This window comes from Neophocaena asiaeorientalis, unplaced genomic scaffold (genome assembly GCF_003031525.2).
Source record: "Neophocaena asiaeorientalis asiaeorientalis breed wild unplaced genomic scaffold, Neophocaena_asiaeorientalis_V1.1 scaffold346, whole genome shotgun sequence".
In the NCBI taxonomy this organism is placed as follows: Eukaryota; Metazoa; Chordata; class Mammalia; order Artiodactyla; family Phocoenidae; genus Neophocaena; species Neophocaena asiaeorientalis.
The window spans coordinates 457,400-473,271 of NW_020175400.1; the positions used below are offsets into that span (position 1 = coordinate 457,400).

At 50.4% G+C, this 15,872-nt stretch overlaps 1 protein-coding gene across 4 annotated transcripts in view; it reads left to right on the forward strand.

Annotated features, from left to right (window-relative positions):
• Window positions 1-880: 880 nt before the first annotated feature.
• Window positions 881-15,872, forward strand: part of AP3B2 (adaptor related protein complex 3 subunit beta 2) — a 30,795-nt gene continuing 15,803 nt past the window's right edge. Inside the window, exons 1-8 of one of the 4 annotated variants that reach the window (XM_024766535.1) lie at window positions 881-1,187; window positions 9,511-9,586; window positions 9,723-9,797; window positions 10,103-10,198; window positions 14,655-14,815; window positions 15,087-15,153; window positions 15,254-15,436; window positions 15,544-15,827. In XM_024766535.1, the coding sequence (XP_024622303.1) occupies window positions 1,075-1,187; window positions 9,511-9,586; window positions 9,723-9,797; window positions 10,103-10,198; window positions 14,655-14,815; window positions 15,087-15,153; window positions 15,254-15,436; window positions 15,544-15,827 (1,055 nt within the window). In that variant the 5' untranslated portion in view covers window positions 881-1,074. Of the gene's footprint in view, window positions 1,188-9,510; window positions 9,587-9,722; window positions 9,798-10,102; window positions 10,199-10,339; window positions 10,388-14,654; window positions 14,816-15,086; window positions 15,154-15,253; window positions 15,437-15,543; window positions 15,828-15,872 lie in introns of those variants that run through there. The other 3 variants (XM_024766534.1, XM_024766536.1, XM_024766537.1) reach the window with 3 other exon arrangements.

The window sequence follows — 15,872 nt, forward strand, 5'->3', positions numbered from 1 at the left end:
TCAAGACTCAGCCCTATGGACCCTTCCACACTCCGTATCCAGGCCTTCTCACCTTCTCCCTGAAGTCCAGCCAAAAGACCCCAGCTATTCAACCTGATGCCCCAAAGTCAACTAGAACCCATCCCTTCCCCCAACCCAGTCACCACTTTGCCTCTGGATCCAGGCCGTCTTTCCTTGGGGTACCTTGGGCCTTGGGGGAGGAGCTGAAGGCCTCACATAATCCAAGAGTCTTGGCAGTCACACCTACCCTAACCCACCCTCTTTCCTTTCCCCTTCTTTCCTAGGTTTCGGTGGATGTGGACTTGACCGTGGACTAGCCATGACCTCAGGCACTCCTGGGTGGGCATGAGGGCTTCAGAAATGGTTATTAAACTATTTTCCAAAGCTGAATTCGGGGTTCACATTCCCCTCTATTCTGTCCCCATCTCTCTACATCTGCATCTACATCTACAGCAGCATGCTGTAGGTTCCTTGGCGCTCTTGGACCAACCTTCTTTAAATTCCAACATCTCCAGGAAACCCTTGTGCACAGCTTTCTCTTACCCCTCCCCCACCCCCGCCCTTTCCTTCCACAGCGTGGGTGAGCATCCGCGCTAGTATCTGGGATGACTGGAGCCCCTAGAGGCCGTTCCACCGAGACCCGGTGGTCTGTGGTAGGTAAAGACGTTCTGCATCCCCAGAAGGCTGTCCCATAATCAGTCCAGCAACCTCCACCCACCCCCAGACCTGGAGCTGCATCAGTCCCTTTAAAGGGCAGGAACCTTCCTTACTGGGGGGTGGAGGGATTTCCGAGGGATTGGGGCGGGGCCAGACCCTGCTACACCTCCCCTCCTGCTCTCTCCTCGGACACGCCCTCCGCTCCGCAGGCGCCGGTACCTTTAAGAATCTTCACGCGAGCATCCCAGATTGATAAATCCGCGCGCTGCCTCCGCCACCGCAGGTTGCGGCCTTTGCGGAGCCCAGGCCGCGCAGCCGACCTCGCCTGTCCGGCCTGCGTTCCCTTCCTAGGTTCCTGCCGCATCCCGGAGGCGCCGCGACCATCCCAGCGAAGCCCGCGACCTCCCCTGCCGCCCCATGTCGGCCGCCCCCGCCTACAGCGAAGACAAGGGCGGCTCTGCTGGCCCCGGGGAGCCCGAGTACGGCCACGACCCGGCGAGCGGCGGCATTTTCTCCTCCGACTACAAGCGGTGAGGGAGCCCGCCGAGAGGGTGGCTGTGCCCGGGCCGGCCTGGAAACATGCGCTCCGGTACCATGGACAGCGCCCAGGCCAGTCGGCCGCGCCCAGGCCGGGCCCCGGCGGCGCGCACCGGAAGCCTGCCCAGCCCCCTCCCGCCGCGGTCACGGGCCCTCGCGACACCCGTCCCCCACGCCAGCATCCCGCAGTGAGGGGTCGGCCTGCGACCTGGGAAGCGGGTGGGAGGCTGGTGGGGGATGGGCCAGCCGTCTCTCTTTCTGGGAGGACCAATCCTCCCGCCCTAGGTGTTTCTCCTGTTTAGTAAGTTTGGATTACACGCGTTCTCCGCCTTTTTTCGCGTGTGGCGAATTGACTCCAAAATAACGTGGGGGAGGGGTCAGAACTAGCAAGCTTGAGCCTGGGGCCTGTCCAGGAAGGCCCGTCCTGGAATAGACTCAGAACCTCCCAGGCCTGGCCCCTCCTACAAATCCATTTTCCCTCATTCTGGTCCCCATGTTCTCATCCCCATCTCCCATCTAGCGCTCACACTCCTGCTCCCCACATTGCCCCTATAGTTCAGCCCTACCTTAACTTCCCACTCTTCCCTTCCGCCTTTGGCTCATTCGTTCGTTTATTCGTAAAATTTGAAACAAGCCTTTTTAAGGGCCTACTGTATCGAGTCTCATCCTAGTCACTGTGAATGCAGCCATGAACATGAGACTCCTTGTCCTCAAGTTGCTCTAGAGGGGGATACAAGGAAGAAGCTGTCAGTGACAGTTCAGGGTAGCGGGGGTTGTCAGAGCGGTGAGAGGAGCTGGTCCCTGTGCCCAGAGAGAAGGGACAGGGGAGAGCCAGGGATGTTTCAGGCAGAGGAAAGAGCTTTTAGTAAGGTGTGGACGTGAAGGAGAGCCAGATCACAGGTTTTGTAGGTGCTAATACGGTGAGGGCAGAATCTCTGTGCAAGCCACCCGGAATGACCAGAAAGGAAGGTGGGGAGATGCCAAGGTCGGGGGTGGGGGCGGGAACTGAAGGGTTCTAAGCAGGCAATAGCAGATTTGCATTTTAGAAGGATCCCAGGCTGGATTGTGGAGAAGAGATTGGAGAGGTGCTGGATTCAGCAGGAGACAAGTGAAGGGGGGCTGAAGTTAGGGGGGAGGACATGATGGTGGCCGAGACTATGGGCGAGGCACAGGACTTGAGGGCTATATTAGGTGGTAGAAGCCGCAGATGTGATGATTAACTGGGGGGAAAGGTAAGAGGAAGGGGCTGGGAGAAGATAAGGATAATCTCAGGTTACTAGTTCTTGTAACTGGATAGATGGTGGTGCCATACAGGGTAATTGGAAAAAAAGACATTACAAGCAAATTTGTGGAAAATAATGGCTTTTGACATGCTGAGATTGTAAACTCTGAGGTATAATACATTCAAGTCTAGTAGGTAGCTGGATGTTAGGATTTGGAGTCCAGGAGATTATTATATATATCCATCAAAGCTACAAAAGGAAGCCAAGAGAACCTAGGGAGCATGTAATATAAAATGAGTTCAGACAGGGCACAGGTAGGAACCCTGAAGACATGGAATTAAGAGTGACCAGAGAGCAGGGGGAAAGTGTTTCAAAGTAACTGAGAAAAAGTAAGCCAAGGGAAGGAGGAAAAATAAAATATAGTTTCAAGAAGGAAGCGATCAGCAGTGTCAATGCCCACTAAGGTCAACTCAAACAAGGAAAGCAATCATGACCATTGGTTAGACAAAGAGCAGGTCAACCCCTTCCTGCTTTACTCCCCACCTTCTGCCCTGGGAGAATAGTTCTGGCAAAGTCAGAAGAGGAGGGGCTAGATTATTTTTCCCCAACATTCTATGATGAACAATTTTAAACATACAGAAAAGTTGAGTGAATAATACAATGAATGTGTGCCCTCCCTCTAGATTCAACCATTGATAAATTCTGCCATTTTGCCTTATCTAACCATCTGTCTATATTTTTGGCTGAGCCATATAATTTGTAGACATCATGGCGCCTCAGCCCTAAATTCTAATCAGCATGAGAAGCCAGATTAAAGTGAATAGAGGAGTGAAGAGGAGGTAAATAAATAAAACACAGTGGATGGGAATTTGCTTTCAAGAAGTGTGACTGTAAGGGGGAGAGAGGGAAAGAGTTGCCAGAGGAGAACATCAGTTCAAGAAGGTTTGTTTATTTTATTTTTTTTGTTTGTTAATTATTAGGATGGGAGAGCCCAGAGCAAGTTTAACTGCTGTTGGGAAGGAGCCAGCCGTGTGGGAGACGCTGAAAGGAATTGAAGGAGAGAGGGGAGGGGAGGCTTGCAGAGCTGGGTGGGAGGATTGGCCTGGCCTCAAGGAGGACCAGCTCTGCCCAGAGGGAGGGGGACAGGAGAGGAGAGAGTAGATGCAGATGCTTGGGAGCTGCGGGAGATTTGATCTCAAGCCTTTATTTTCTGTGAGAAGCCAGTAGTGAAGCTGCAAAGGCAAGGCTGTGGGTGGGAATTTGAGGAGCATCAAGGGGGTTTGAAATAGAGCAAATAAACTAACCACTCCTGGCAGGGTAGGGGCCAAGGGGACAAGAGGGCCGAGGATGTGAGTAAGAAGCAGATTGGAGGGGTGGACCTGGGGGGCCTAGGCCAAGTATGGAGGAAGGAGAGATAAGAGAGTGCTGATAGGAAGGAAAAAAACAAGGAAATGGCCTTGGAAAGACAGGTGAGGATCAAGATGGTTAGGGTCAGAGTGAGAAGGGTGTACAAGATTTCTGAGGAAGAGCTGTTCTGAGGAGGCAGAGGTCCAGTTGTGGCATGAGAGTGGAGGAGAGGGATGCCCCACCTCTGTCTGGATCAGCTGTCCTGCCCCCTAGTCCCCTGCCTGGAGATTGGGGGTTGGCCCTGTCCCCAGTCCCTGCCCTCCTCCCCCTCGTGAGTCCTTGTCTCTGAGCAGTGAAGAGGAAACCAGAGCCTCCCTCCCCGCCAGTGTCCAGTTTCTGAGTTTCGGGGCGGGCCGTCTGGTGACAGTGACAGGCATCCCCAGCTCCCTGGTCAGCTCAGTCCCATTTTGGAGCAGGACCTGGTGCCCAATGCAGCGATTCCTGCAGCTCCCAGGGGCCGTGGTGAGGCCAGGGGGCAGAGGGGCTGATGGAGCTGATCAGGAGGCTGCCAGCCCTGTGCTGGCCCCTGAAGGCGGGCCCCCACCCTGGTACCAGGCCCTGCAGCCGGAGGAGCTCCGGTGGCTGCAGGCGCCAGAGGAAGACACGACCCCAGAAACGTCCCTGGAAGGACCTTGCCTAGAGCCTGGCCAAGGTCACAGCCAGAGGCAGCCACTACGGTACAGAGGGGCCCCCAGAGACCCTTACCCAGACAGCCAGGAAGGCAAGGAGTGGGAAGCTGCCACTCTCAGCCAGGACCCATTTAAGTCCCACCTCCTCAGCAGGAGGACTGGGCCTGCATTTAGGGTCTAGGTGGGAAGTGGCGGGGCGGGGGGGGCATCAGGGGTACTGTATGGGGGACTGAGAGTTTGAGTTGGGGGAGATAAGCCTAACTCCCTGGAAGCTCTGAGGGGAAGGGGATAGTAAAATATTTGAGGGTGGAGTAAAATATTTGACCTTTTCCTCCCTCCAGGTCCTAGCTAGACTGGGTTCTGGGTGAGGTTTGGAGACAGGATAAAGCATTTGGCCACCCTCTCCTGTCTAGTGGGTTGGAACTTGGGTTGTGAGGGGAGGGAGGAAAGTGGATATCAGGCGAGATGAGTATGTCTGGCCTCAAATGCCATGTTTTACCCACCAGCTGGCTCCAGTGCCCCTCGCCCCAGAGAGTCCCTCAGGCCAGGCCAGGGGTCAGGTCATGGTGAGAGCAGTATAAGGGGATCGGACTACGGGAGATTAATGTTTCATGGCCTTAGAGTGTTGCTGTGTATCTCTCCCTTCTTCTCCCTCTTGGAAACATAAGCTGGTGGGAGTGAAGATGAGGGACCCAGGGTGGTTACACCCTAGGAGGGAGCTGCTGTCTTTCAGGGGTCAGCTGACAATCCTACCTGTGCTATGTCCGCTATGTCCCTCCAGTCCCTCCGCTCCCTCGATTCCCCTTACCTAGGGCCCTAGAGCCTTCAGGAGCCTGAAAGGTGTGTGCTAGGTTGGGTGGTTGGGAGAACTGTGGGTGCCACGGGCCGGTGGCATCTGTCGGGGTGGTGAGGACACCCGGGTGCGAGGAAGCCTGCTTTAGAGAACTCCCAGAGTTAAAGGGGCTGGGCAAACTCTGACAGGTCCCAGTGAAGTCACCCCAGGCTGGCCAGTGAGGACGCCCACGTGATCCCTCAGAAGGAGGTCAGAGGATCATGAGGTTGGAGTATTTGATCTTAAAAACCTGTATTTATCATCAAGAATCTCAAATGGGAGCCCACAGGCCATTTTGGCCAATGAGACTGGAGTAACTCAGTCTTGTCTAAAAGGTGTATGTGTATGTGGTGTGTGTGGTGTGTGTGTGTGTCTGTGGAGGGACGTGTGTGGGGTATGTGTATGTCTGGATCGGGGGGTGGGGGAAGTCGTGGTGGATATGTGTCTGGGCGTCTATAGGGATTTGTAGGTGAGGTGTGTGCGTCCATAGGTGTGTGGGTTTATGTGTTGAGAGTGTGTTTTTGTGGGAAGTGTCTGTATGTGTGGTATATGTGTCTGTGACTGTGTGTATTTCTGTGGGGATTGTGGGTGTGTGTGTGTTTATGTATCGACTGTATGTGTCTGGGGGTTGTAGGTGTGTCTTTGGGGGTCTGGGTATGTGTATGGGGTACAGGTATGTCTGCGGGAAGATGTGGGAGGGTATCGCTGGTACCAGTGTTTGGTGGGGATATGTGTGTGTGTAGGTGTCTGTGAGGGTGAATTGGCTGTGCGGGGGTATGTATGGAGGTTCCTGGGGGTGCAGTGGTGTGCTCTGTCATTCTTCCCACACCCTCAGTGCTGCCCAGGCCCAGGTGAATGGTCTGTATCTCTGTCTACAGCCATGTGTCCTGAGTTCAACACCCCTAGGAACTGACCACCTGGTTTGTGTTTAGGAGGGTGACAAGGTGGTTGTCTTCTGACCCTGGCTTGGCCATAGGGAGTAGAAAATGTCCTCTGGTTTGGGGGGACATCTTCCTGCATGGAGGAGTTTTGATCTTAATATATATATATATATATATACATATATAATTTTCATACTCTTTTCCATTATGGTTTATGACAGGATATTGAATCTAGTTCCCTGTGCTGTACTGTAGGACCTTGTTGTCTATTTTATATATAGTAGTTTATATCTGCTAATCCCATATGCCTAATTTATCCCTCCTCCACACCCTTTCCCCTTTGGTAACCATAAATTTGTTTTCTATGTCTGTGAGTCTGTTTCTGATTTGTAAATAAGTTCATTTGCCATATTTTAGATTCCACATATAAGTGATATCATATGGTATTTGTCTTTCTCTGTCTGACTTACTTCACTTAGTATGATAATCTGTAGGTTCATCCATGTTGCTGCAAATGGCATTATTTCATTCTTTTTTATGGCTGAGTAGTATTCCTGAATGGAGGCGTTTTAGATCAACTTGAGTGGGGCAGGACATCTTCTCCTGCCCTCATCTGACAGCTAGCAAGTCCTCTGTGTTCTGTGAAGCACTCACACATTTCTGCAAAATGCAGCCCTGTGACTAGGTGCATGTTATGTCAGGTTCTTTTCTTCCTCTTAGCATTTAGCACTTACTCATTTCTCAGCATCAGCACCAGTCTCACTTGCCTCTTTATGACTATTATCATGCTCTTCCCTCTCCTAATATTGCTACCTCCAATTTCTGATTTTTTATTGCTTCTAAATGTTTCACTTCTGTGACTAACTTTGTGCATACTGCTTTTTAACTCCTACCATTGGTGATACCTCTCCCAGCTGGGTTCTCATGCCTGGGTCAAAGCTATGGATTATCTGAGTATCATCTGGGAGATTAGAGAATGTACAGTTCTCCATACACAACTGCTCATCACATTTTGGAATTGCCTGGGCAACATATGAGTGCATCAGTGGTCCCACTGCTCTATCAGCTGTGTGCAGACACATTTTTCCATGGGGTTATTCATACTTCTCTGTTCACTTCTTTGACCACCAGCCCCTGGATCTCTGAGTATGGTTGGGCAGGTTGTTCACTGCTCAAGGGCACATGGCCAAGGAATACCAAACAGTGCTCCACTCACTGAATGGGGAGCAGCAGCACAGGGCTGTGTCTACCTGGTGGGGCAAGCGGGTGGCAGAAGGGCTTGCAGCAGCCCTGACAGTGAATACTGAATATAGACCCTAAATTTATATCAGTACTTTATCTATTTTGAATATTAAACTTTTATTCACCATATCCCAAATATTTTCCTTTCTGTTGCTATTAAGGGCTGAATTGTGTCCCCCTCAAATTCATATGTTGAAGTCCTAACTCCCAATACCTCAGAATGTGACTGTGTTTGTAGATAGGGCCTTTAAAGAGATAATTAAGTTAGAATGAGGTCATTAGGGTGGGCCCTAATCAAATATAATTCACCTGTTATAAGAAGAGGAAATGTGGACACAGAGACCCACAGAGGGAAGACCATGTAAAGATATAGGAAGACAGCCATCTACAAGCCAAGAAAAGAGGCCTCAGAAGAAACCAAGCTGCTGACACCTTTATCTCAGACTTCTAGCCTCCAGAATTGTGAGCAAATAAGTTTAGGTTGTTAAGCCACCCAGTCTGTGTTACTGTTACGGCAGCCCTAGCAAAGAAACACAGTTGCCTTGGTTTTTTTTCTTTCTTAAATTTAGTTTACATACAAAAGTTAAAAACAAAATAAACCTAGTAATAATAATAAAAATTATTATTACTGATAATTTTATGACCTTGAAAATTAAAATTTCCCCCTCTTCCATATATTGAAATATTTTAACTATTAAAGAAATGTGGAATTAATTTTGGTGTGAAATATATGTACAAGTTAAATTCTTTGCTACATAGCAGTTGTCCCGACAGCATTTATTTCACGGGAGGAGAATTTCTTTCTCCCATTGGTGAGTTATTTGTTCCTAATGTATCAACTTAGATTCATTTGTGAAATTTCCCCCCTATGACTCTTGACTTTCTACTTTTAACCTGGTACCATAGGGCTTTTATCGTTGTCATGTTGTTTTGTGTTTTGAATTCTGGTAGGGGGAGTTGTCTGTCATTGTTCCATTGTTCTCTTGTTCTCCCCCCAAAATTCTCTGGCGTTCTTACCAGTTGATTTTTGTTTCTGGATGAATTCTGCAGTCACTTCAGGACGTTTGACAAAAGGCCTCCATTGAAATTTCAATGGCCATGGTATGAAATTTGTATATTGGCTTGGAGACTACCTTTATTCCCCTCCGTCTTGTGCGAGGGGTTATTTATTTAAATTATCATTTACCTCTCCCATTAGGGTTTTATAACTTTCTTGAATGACTGTTGAATGTGACAGGTCTGGCCTTTGTGGTAAGACCACCTCAACAGACTCTGGAGAATCTGGGACCCGTCCAGTCCTTGGAATCAGCTCACTCTGTGGGGTCAGGGCCTGGGACCACACTCGGGGAGGACAAGGGCATCTTGCTCTTGTTTTGACACCCACCTCCTTTCCACTGGCTCCAGGTCGTTCTCATCTATCCAACTGGCCATTTCCTGGGAAGGGTCCCTACCTTTCCCACCCCAAATCCATCCTGTCACCTCCTGGCTGTATTAGTTTCCCAGGGCTGCTGTAACCACAAACTGGGTGACTTAATAGAAATTTATTATCTCACAGTTCTGGAAGCTAGAAATCCAAAATCAAGGTGTCAGCAGGGCCTTGCTCCATCTGAAACCTGTAGGGGAATCCTTCCTTGCCCCTTTCTAGCTTCTGATAGTTTGGCAATCGTTGATGTTCACTGACTTGTAGATGGATCATTCCAATCCTCTGTCTTCACAAGGCGTTCTCCCTGCATCTCTCTCTTCACAAGGCCATCTTCTTAAAGAACACCAGACATATTGAATTAGGAACCAACCCTACTCCGGTATTACCCCATCCTAATTACAGCTCAAACAATTCTATTTCCAAATAAGGTCACATTCTGGGTACTTGGGGTTAGGACTTCAACATATCTTTTATGAGGGGGGCACAACTCAGCCCATAGCACTGGCTGGCCCACATGCTCCTCCCACCCCTAAGTCGCCTGATGTGTATTTTACCACCTTCCCTTCTGGTCGAGTCCTGCTTTCCCTGCCCAGGTCCCTTCTTTCTACCTGGATCCTACTGATTGATAGCCCCATCCCCACTGCTGTGCCCTCAGCTGACCTCTTGTTTCTCCCACCAGGCATGATGACCTGAAGGAGATGCTGGACACCAACAAGGATTCCCTCAAGCTGGAGGCCATGAAGAGGATTGTGGCGGTGAGGGGGGAAGGAGGGGCCTCCCTTGGGCGAGGGGCCTGGGGATCAAAGAGCAGCTCTCCTCGGCTTCTTGTGGACCTTCTCCTAATGAGAGCCGGCATCCTTCTTCTCCCCCTTCCTTGACCCCACCACCCAGATGATCGCCCGGGGAAAGAATGCCTCAGACCTGTTTCCTGCCGTGGTGAAGAACGTGGCCTGTAAGAACATAGAGGTGAGCGCTACCCGGTGAGGGGTCTCTCATGCCCACCTCCACCAGGTGGGCATAAATAAACTGGAGCTGGTTGGGGGTGAGGAAGGGAACAATCCAGTCCTTGGGGTGGGGGGGGCAATCTGCTCAGAATGTTCCTGGTCCAGGAAAAGACACACCATCTAGATATCCCTGAACTAGATGTGGATCAGAGCAAAGGAGCCAGGGTACACCCAGGGTGCTTTCCCCATGGACCACAGCCAGCTGGGGTGATGACCTCTCACGGGGTGGGGGCACCAGGCCCTGCTGAGAAGCCCACTCCCCCCCAGGTGAAGAAGCTTGTCTACGTGTACCTGGTGCGCTACGCCGAGGAGCAGCAAGACCTAGCCCTGCTGTCTATCTCCACCTTCCAACGCGGCCTAAAGGTCAGAGGTCTCCGTTTGCCTCCCTGGGGTCTGGGCCTTGTGGGTGCTGTATTGGAGGAGTGAACCCAGGGAGACGTCTGAGCATGGGGGGACAGGCTCTGGAGGCCTTTTCCTACCTGCCTAAAGTTGGGAGAGTCAGAGGAGGCTGTGATGATGGCTGCCTCAAACGTGAACCACTTGAGCCCCTGACATCAGCCCTCACCCCCATTGATGTAAAGGGATTGAGGCCCGCAGCCAGGCAGAAATCTGCCTTCTTAGGACAGGGCTGTGTGCGGGGAGCTGCTGACCTGGATTCCTCACCTCTGGGTGTCGGAGCCTTGGCACTGGCAGGTTCACCTGGTCTGGGTATCTATCTGTGGAGAACAATGGCTTTGGAACCTTTTCACCTGGAACTGGGTAAGGAGGACAAAAGGGTTTATTGAAAACAAATGAGCTCCATGGAGAGGAAAACCACAAAGTTCACCGAGCAGGAGAGCAGCCTCAGATGTGGAGACTGGGTTCCACGGTCAGCACAGAGAACATAAAGATAAGACCATTCCATTTTCAATAAGTTCAATACAGCCAATGATTCCTTGAGAGTTGGGACAAATTGATTATTCTGTTTAGCACCAGAAGAAGTAGTTGACTTGTCTCAGATGCCCCAGTGTATGTGAAATATCCACCTTTAAAGACCTAGATCACATTTGTTGTGGTGAAATGCTCTTTGAGGCAGGCAGAAATTGAAATCACCCAAGGGAAGGGACAGTGGGAAGATTCAAGTCCCTTAGAATTCAGTGGAGAGACTTGCCTGGTGGCGCAGTGGTTAAGAATCCACCTGACAGTGCAGGGGACACGGGTTCGATCCCTAGTCCAGGAGGATCCCACGTGCCGCGGAGCAACTAAGCCTGTGCACCACAACTACTGAGCCCACGTGCCACAACTACTGAAGCCGGCGTGCCTAGAGCCCGTGCTCCGCAACAAGAGAAGCCACCGCAATGAGAAGCCTGCGCATCACAAGGAAGAGTAGCCCCCACTCACCGCAACTAGAGAAAGCCGGCGTGCAGCAGTGAAGACCCAACGCAGCCATTAATTAATTAATTAAAAAAATAATGCAGTGGAGGCTGAATCCCCCCACACTATTTAAACTGAATATTCTCGCCTTTCGTTTTGTATATTAAATGCAGGCACGATAGTCTCCACTGGGTGGTTTTCTGGTTAGGATAAGATTTCTTCTGGGTAAAGAAGGCAACATCACTGCTGTTCTATTCTCTCCCCAATCAGACTCTTCAGCTCTGATTACAGCTGTTAACTCCTCTAGTTTTTCCACACGTTTAGTTCAAATTCCTGTGAGAGGGACTCTGAAAGGTCCAGCTCATCTTGTCGTGTTCAGCTGATGCTGTAGGCCGTCGAGCAGACTGAGAGTTGACTGCCAAAACCCGGGGCGCGCGCGCCCCTGGTTCAATCTGCTCTGGCCAGCAGGAGGGGATGACAGAGTCTGCTTCTCTGAGGTGGGGCAGAAAGCATGGGCACTTGCTTATACCATTCTTTCATTCAGCAAACACTTGGGTATTTCTATGCCCAACACTGTGCTAGGTTATTTTTAAAGGTCAAAACCAGGACTTCCCTGGCGGTCCGGTGGTTAAGACTTCGCCGCGCTCCCAGTGTAGGGGGCACAGGTTCGATCCCTGGTTGGGGAAAATCCCACATGCGTGGCATGGCCAAAGAGAAGTCAAAACCATACAATCTATCAGAGTGGCTTGACTCGGGGTTAAATCATTTTATAAGAAACATTCTGGAAATTTTGCAGGGATTTTTACTTTGACCTGAGTTTCTACAGTCTGCCCCTTTTCCCTTTTTGGAAAACCAGAGCTCATTTAGTCCATCTCAGTGCAGTGATTTCTCTAGAACAGTGGTCAGCAAACTTTTCTGTATACTGCCAGGTGATAGTAGTTTAGGCTGTGCAAGCCATCCAGTCTCAACCATGCAACTGTTCGATTTTGCCCTTGTATGAAAACGGCCATAAATGAGTGGGCATGGCTGGGTTTGCATACATTTTAATTTATAAAAAGGGCAGAAGACAGATTTGGCCTGGGGACTGTAGTGTGCCAACCTTTGCTCTAGAACATCTCTGACAGGTCATCTCCCATGATACAGACCTCACTCCTTCATAAGGCAACTTGCTGCGTCTTAAGACAACTACAACTGTTTTTTGTTTTTATTGAAGTATAGTTGATTTACAATGTTATATTAGTTTTAGGTGTGGATTACAACTTTTTTAAAACCATTATATTGTTTTGAACCTCCATCACCATAATTTTTAAAAATTTATTTCAGGCTCACAGAAGGCATAAAGAATAATATAATGAATATATACCCAGCATAAGAAATGAAAGATTTATCAAACAGCCAAAGTCCCCTGTGTATCTTCTCCTGCTTATTATTCATATACATGTATTTATTCTTTTATTACTTATTATGCATTCCTAAATAATGTATAATATTGTTTTGTAAGCAGTATCTTATATGTGTTCCTCTAAAACTCACTTTCTTTTTGTTATTACTACTGTTAGCGGGGGCTTTCCTGCACATTAGAACCAGCCTTTTCTGTCAGCCCAGGCTGAGGCTTTGTTTGCTTTGCAGCCCACTAATGTTGGCTCACTTCAGACAAACCTCCAGTTGGCAAGCAGATAATCTAGGTCTCCCTATATCCTGTCTTTATGCAACTGGTTCCTTGAATCTCCTATGAAACCCTACTATATTCCATTTTATAAGTGTAGCACAGGATCCAAGCCAGGGTGATTCTGAATCTTAATTTTGTCCTCCCGATTTTGTGTCTTCCTCCAAGATGCTGATAAGCTATTCAGACCAGGGCAACAGACTATGAATCCCATATATCATGCTTCCAGGATGACACTCATCTGTTAGTAAATCTTCCCCAAGTACCGCATTTTACCAAACTGTGGATCCACCTAACTGCAATCAGCTGGTATTTTCCCATCTTGTTAGGAAGGATTTTAGCAGCAAGAAAATTTCTTAACACCTTTCATGTGCAAAGGGCTGTGGTTATCCAGAGATAAAATAGACATGAATTCTGCTCTTAAAATGCTTACGTATTAAATGAAACAAAAGGCCTACATCAAAAATGGCAATCCAGGAAATGCCATGAGAGACTCCCACAAATGCTTTGCTGAAATCAAGATACATACTGTTAATAGCTACCAGCCTAGTTACCCTAGCAAAACGAAAAAGGGATTTTGGGGGATAACTTCCTGTGAATCCAAATAAAGTGTTAAATAAAAAAGGAAAATAGGTTTTAGCGGTGGATGTGATATGATTTGACTCACAGACTCCTGCTTTTAAAATAGGTGCTTTGAAACCATCTGTTTAAAAATTAATTCCAGAATTTTAACAGGGATTACCATAATTTTCACCTGTAATTTTGTGGCTCTTCTCTTTCTCCATTTTAGAAAATCAGGGTAGCATCTACCCTTTAGTGTCCCAGCACCTCTCCCACTGTCCACCGTCCTCCAAGATTAACGGTAATTTACAGCTGCTGCTGCTCTTGTCATCTCCTGATTACAATACACTGTGTCTAAGGCTCTTCTCAGGTGTCTATAGGATGCAATAAGAGCAAAGAGAAGGGGCTTACACACCTATTCTCTCTCTTTTTTTAAAGCAATCAACAATGTTGTAACACCATTTTTGTTATTTATTTTTGGCTGCGTTGGGTCTTCGTTGCTGTGTGCGGGCTCTCTCTAGTTGCGACAAGCAGGGGCTACTCTTTTGTTGTGGTGCGTGGGCTTATTGCCGTGGCTTCTCTTGTTGCGGAGCACGGGCTCTAGGTGCGCGGGCTTCAGTAGTTGTGGCTCGTGGGCTCTAGAGCGTAGGCTCGGTAGTTGTGGTGCACGGGCTCACTTGCTCCGCGGCATGTGGGATCTTCCCGGACCAGGGCTCGAACCCGTGTCCCCTGCATTGGCAGGCGGATTCTTAACCACAGCGCCACCAGGGAAACCCCACACCTATTCTCTTTTAAACACTGTGGAGGAAGAGGAAGAAGGGCAGGTTTGAGAGGTTGCTGGGAGAGAGGAATGTAAGGATGAACCCTCGGAAAGGGAGACCAGGTTGCATTTGCTGGCGGTCCCCTCCAGCATAAATACAAAGACACCCTCCCCCTCCACACACTCCCCTAAGGAACAAGAACTTTAGGTGTTCTGAAAGTTTGCCACTCTTCCTGAGAGTGAAGCAGCCAATGCCACATACGTTCAGGTGTCAGATTTCTGCAGCAGGGCCGAGAGTCGGTGCCTTCAGGCAGCTCCCCCCACCAGGTACCCAGCACTAGCACATCATCCAGGCCCCAGAGAGGAGGCAGGGAAGCAAGAGCTGGTGGTGACTAGAGACAGTGAGTTCCACAGGCGTGGCCTCTGCCCTCAGGCCACCTGCTGCCCTCTCATGGCTCTGCCTCCACCTCTGCTCTTAGGACCCCAACCAGCTGATTCGTGCCAGCGCCCTCCGCGTCCTGTCTAGCATCCGTGTGCCCATCATCGTGCCCATCATGATGCTAGCCATCAAGGAAGCTGCCTCGGATATGTCGCCCTATGTGCGGAAGACAGCTGCCCACGCCATCCCCAAGCTCTACAGGTATACCCCACGCCCCCGCCCACCCCTGGCCTCTCCCAAGTCTTGCAGGCTGCTTTTGGTTTTGCTTCTGTTTTTTTTATTTTGTTTTGTTTTTCTCTTCAGATGGTTTAAGGCAGTTTGGGGAACTGACAGAGATGGAGGACATTGAAGGCAGTGGCTCATACCTCTTTATGAATAGGGTTGGGGTGAGGGAGGTGAGCACAGCTTGGGCGGATATTGGGAAGGCTGGAGACGGGGGAGGGGCAATCCCGCTCAACAGTTTCTCTCTCAGTTTGGATTCTGACCAGAAGGACCAGCTGATAGAGGTCATTGAGAAGCTTCTGGCGGACAAGACCACGGTGCGTATGTGGACACACAGGGACGGGTGGTGAAAAGGAGCCAGGAAGAGGCCCGTCTGTCCTTCCTGTTCATGTGCTCTTGCCTCTGTCGGTTCCCCAGCTGGTGGCGGGCAGCGTAGTGATGGCCTTCGAGGAGGTGTGCCCAGAGCGCATCGACCTGATCCACAAGAACTACCGGAAACTCTGTAACCTGCTCATCGACGTGGAGGAGTGGGGCCAGGTGGTCATCATCAGCATGCTCACCCGCTACGCCCGCACGCAGTTCCTGAGCCCCACCCAGAACGTGAGTGGCCCAGACCCCCAGGCGGGACCCCAACCCTCGCCCTAGCAGAGTGGGTAGGCGGGTCTCCGGGAGGAGGTGCCCACTGTCCCGCCTGTCTCCCCCTCCAGGAGTCTCTGCTGGAGGAGAACCCCGAGAAAGCCTTCTACGGCTCCGAGGAGGACGAGGCCAAGGGCACGGGGTCGGAGGCGGCGGCCTCCACGGCGGTGCCGGCCCGAAAGCCCTACGTCATGGACCCCGACCACCGGCTGCTGCTGCGCAACACAAAGCCTCTCCTGCAGAGCCGCAGCGCCGCCGTGGTCATGGCGGTGGCGCAGCTCTACTTCCACCTGGCGCCCAAGGCGGAGGTGGGCGTCATCGCCAAGGCTCTCGTGCGCCTGCTGCGCAGCCACAGGTGCGCGCCCGCCCCGCCCACCCCCCGGGGGCGGCTCCGCCCCCC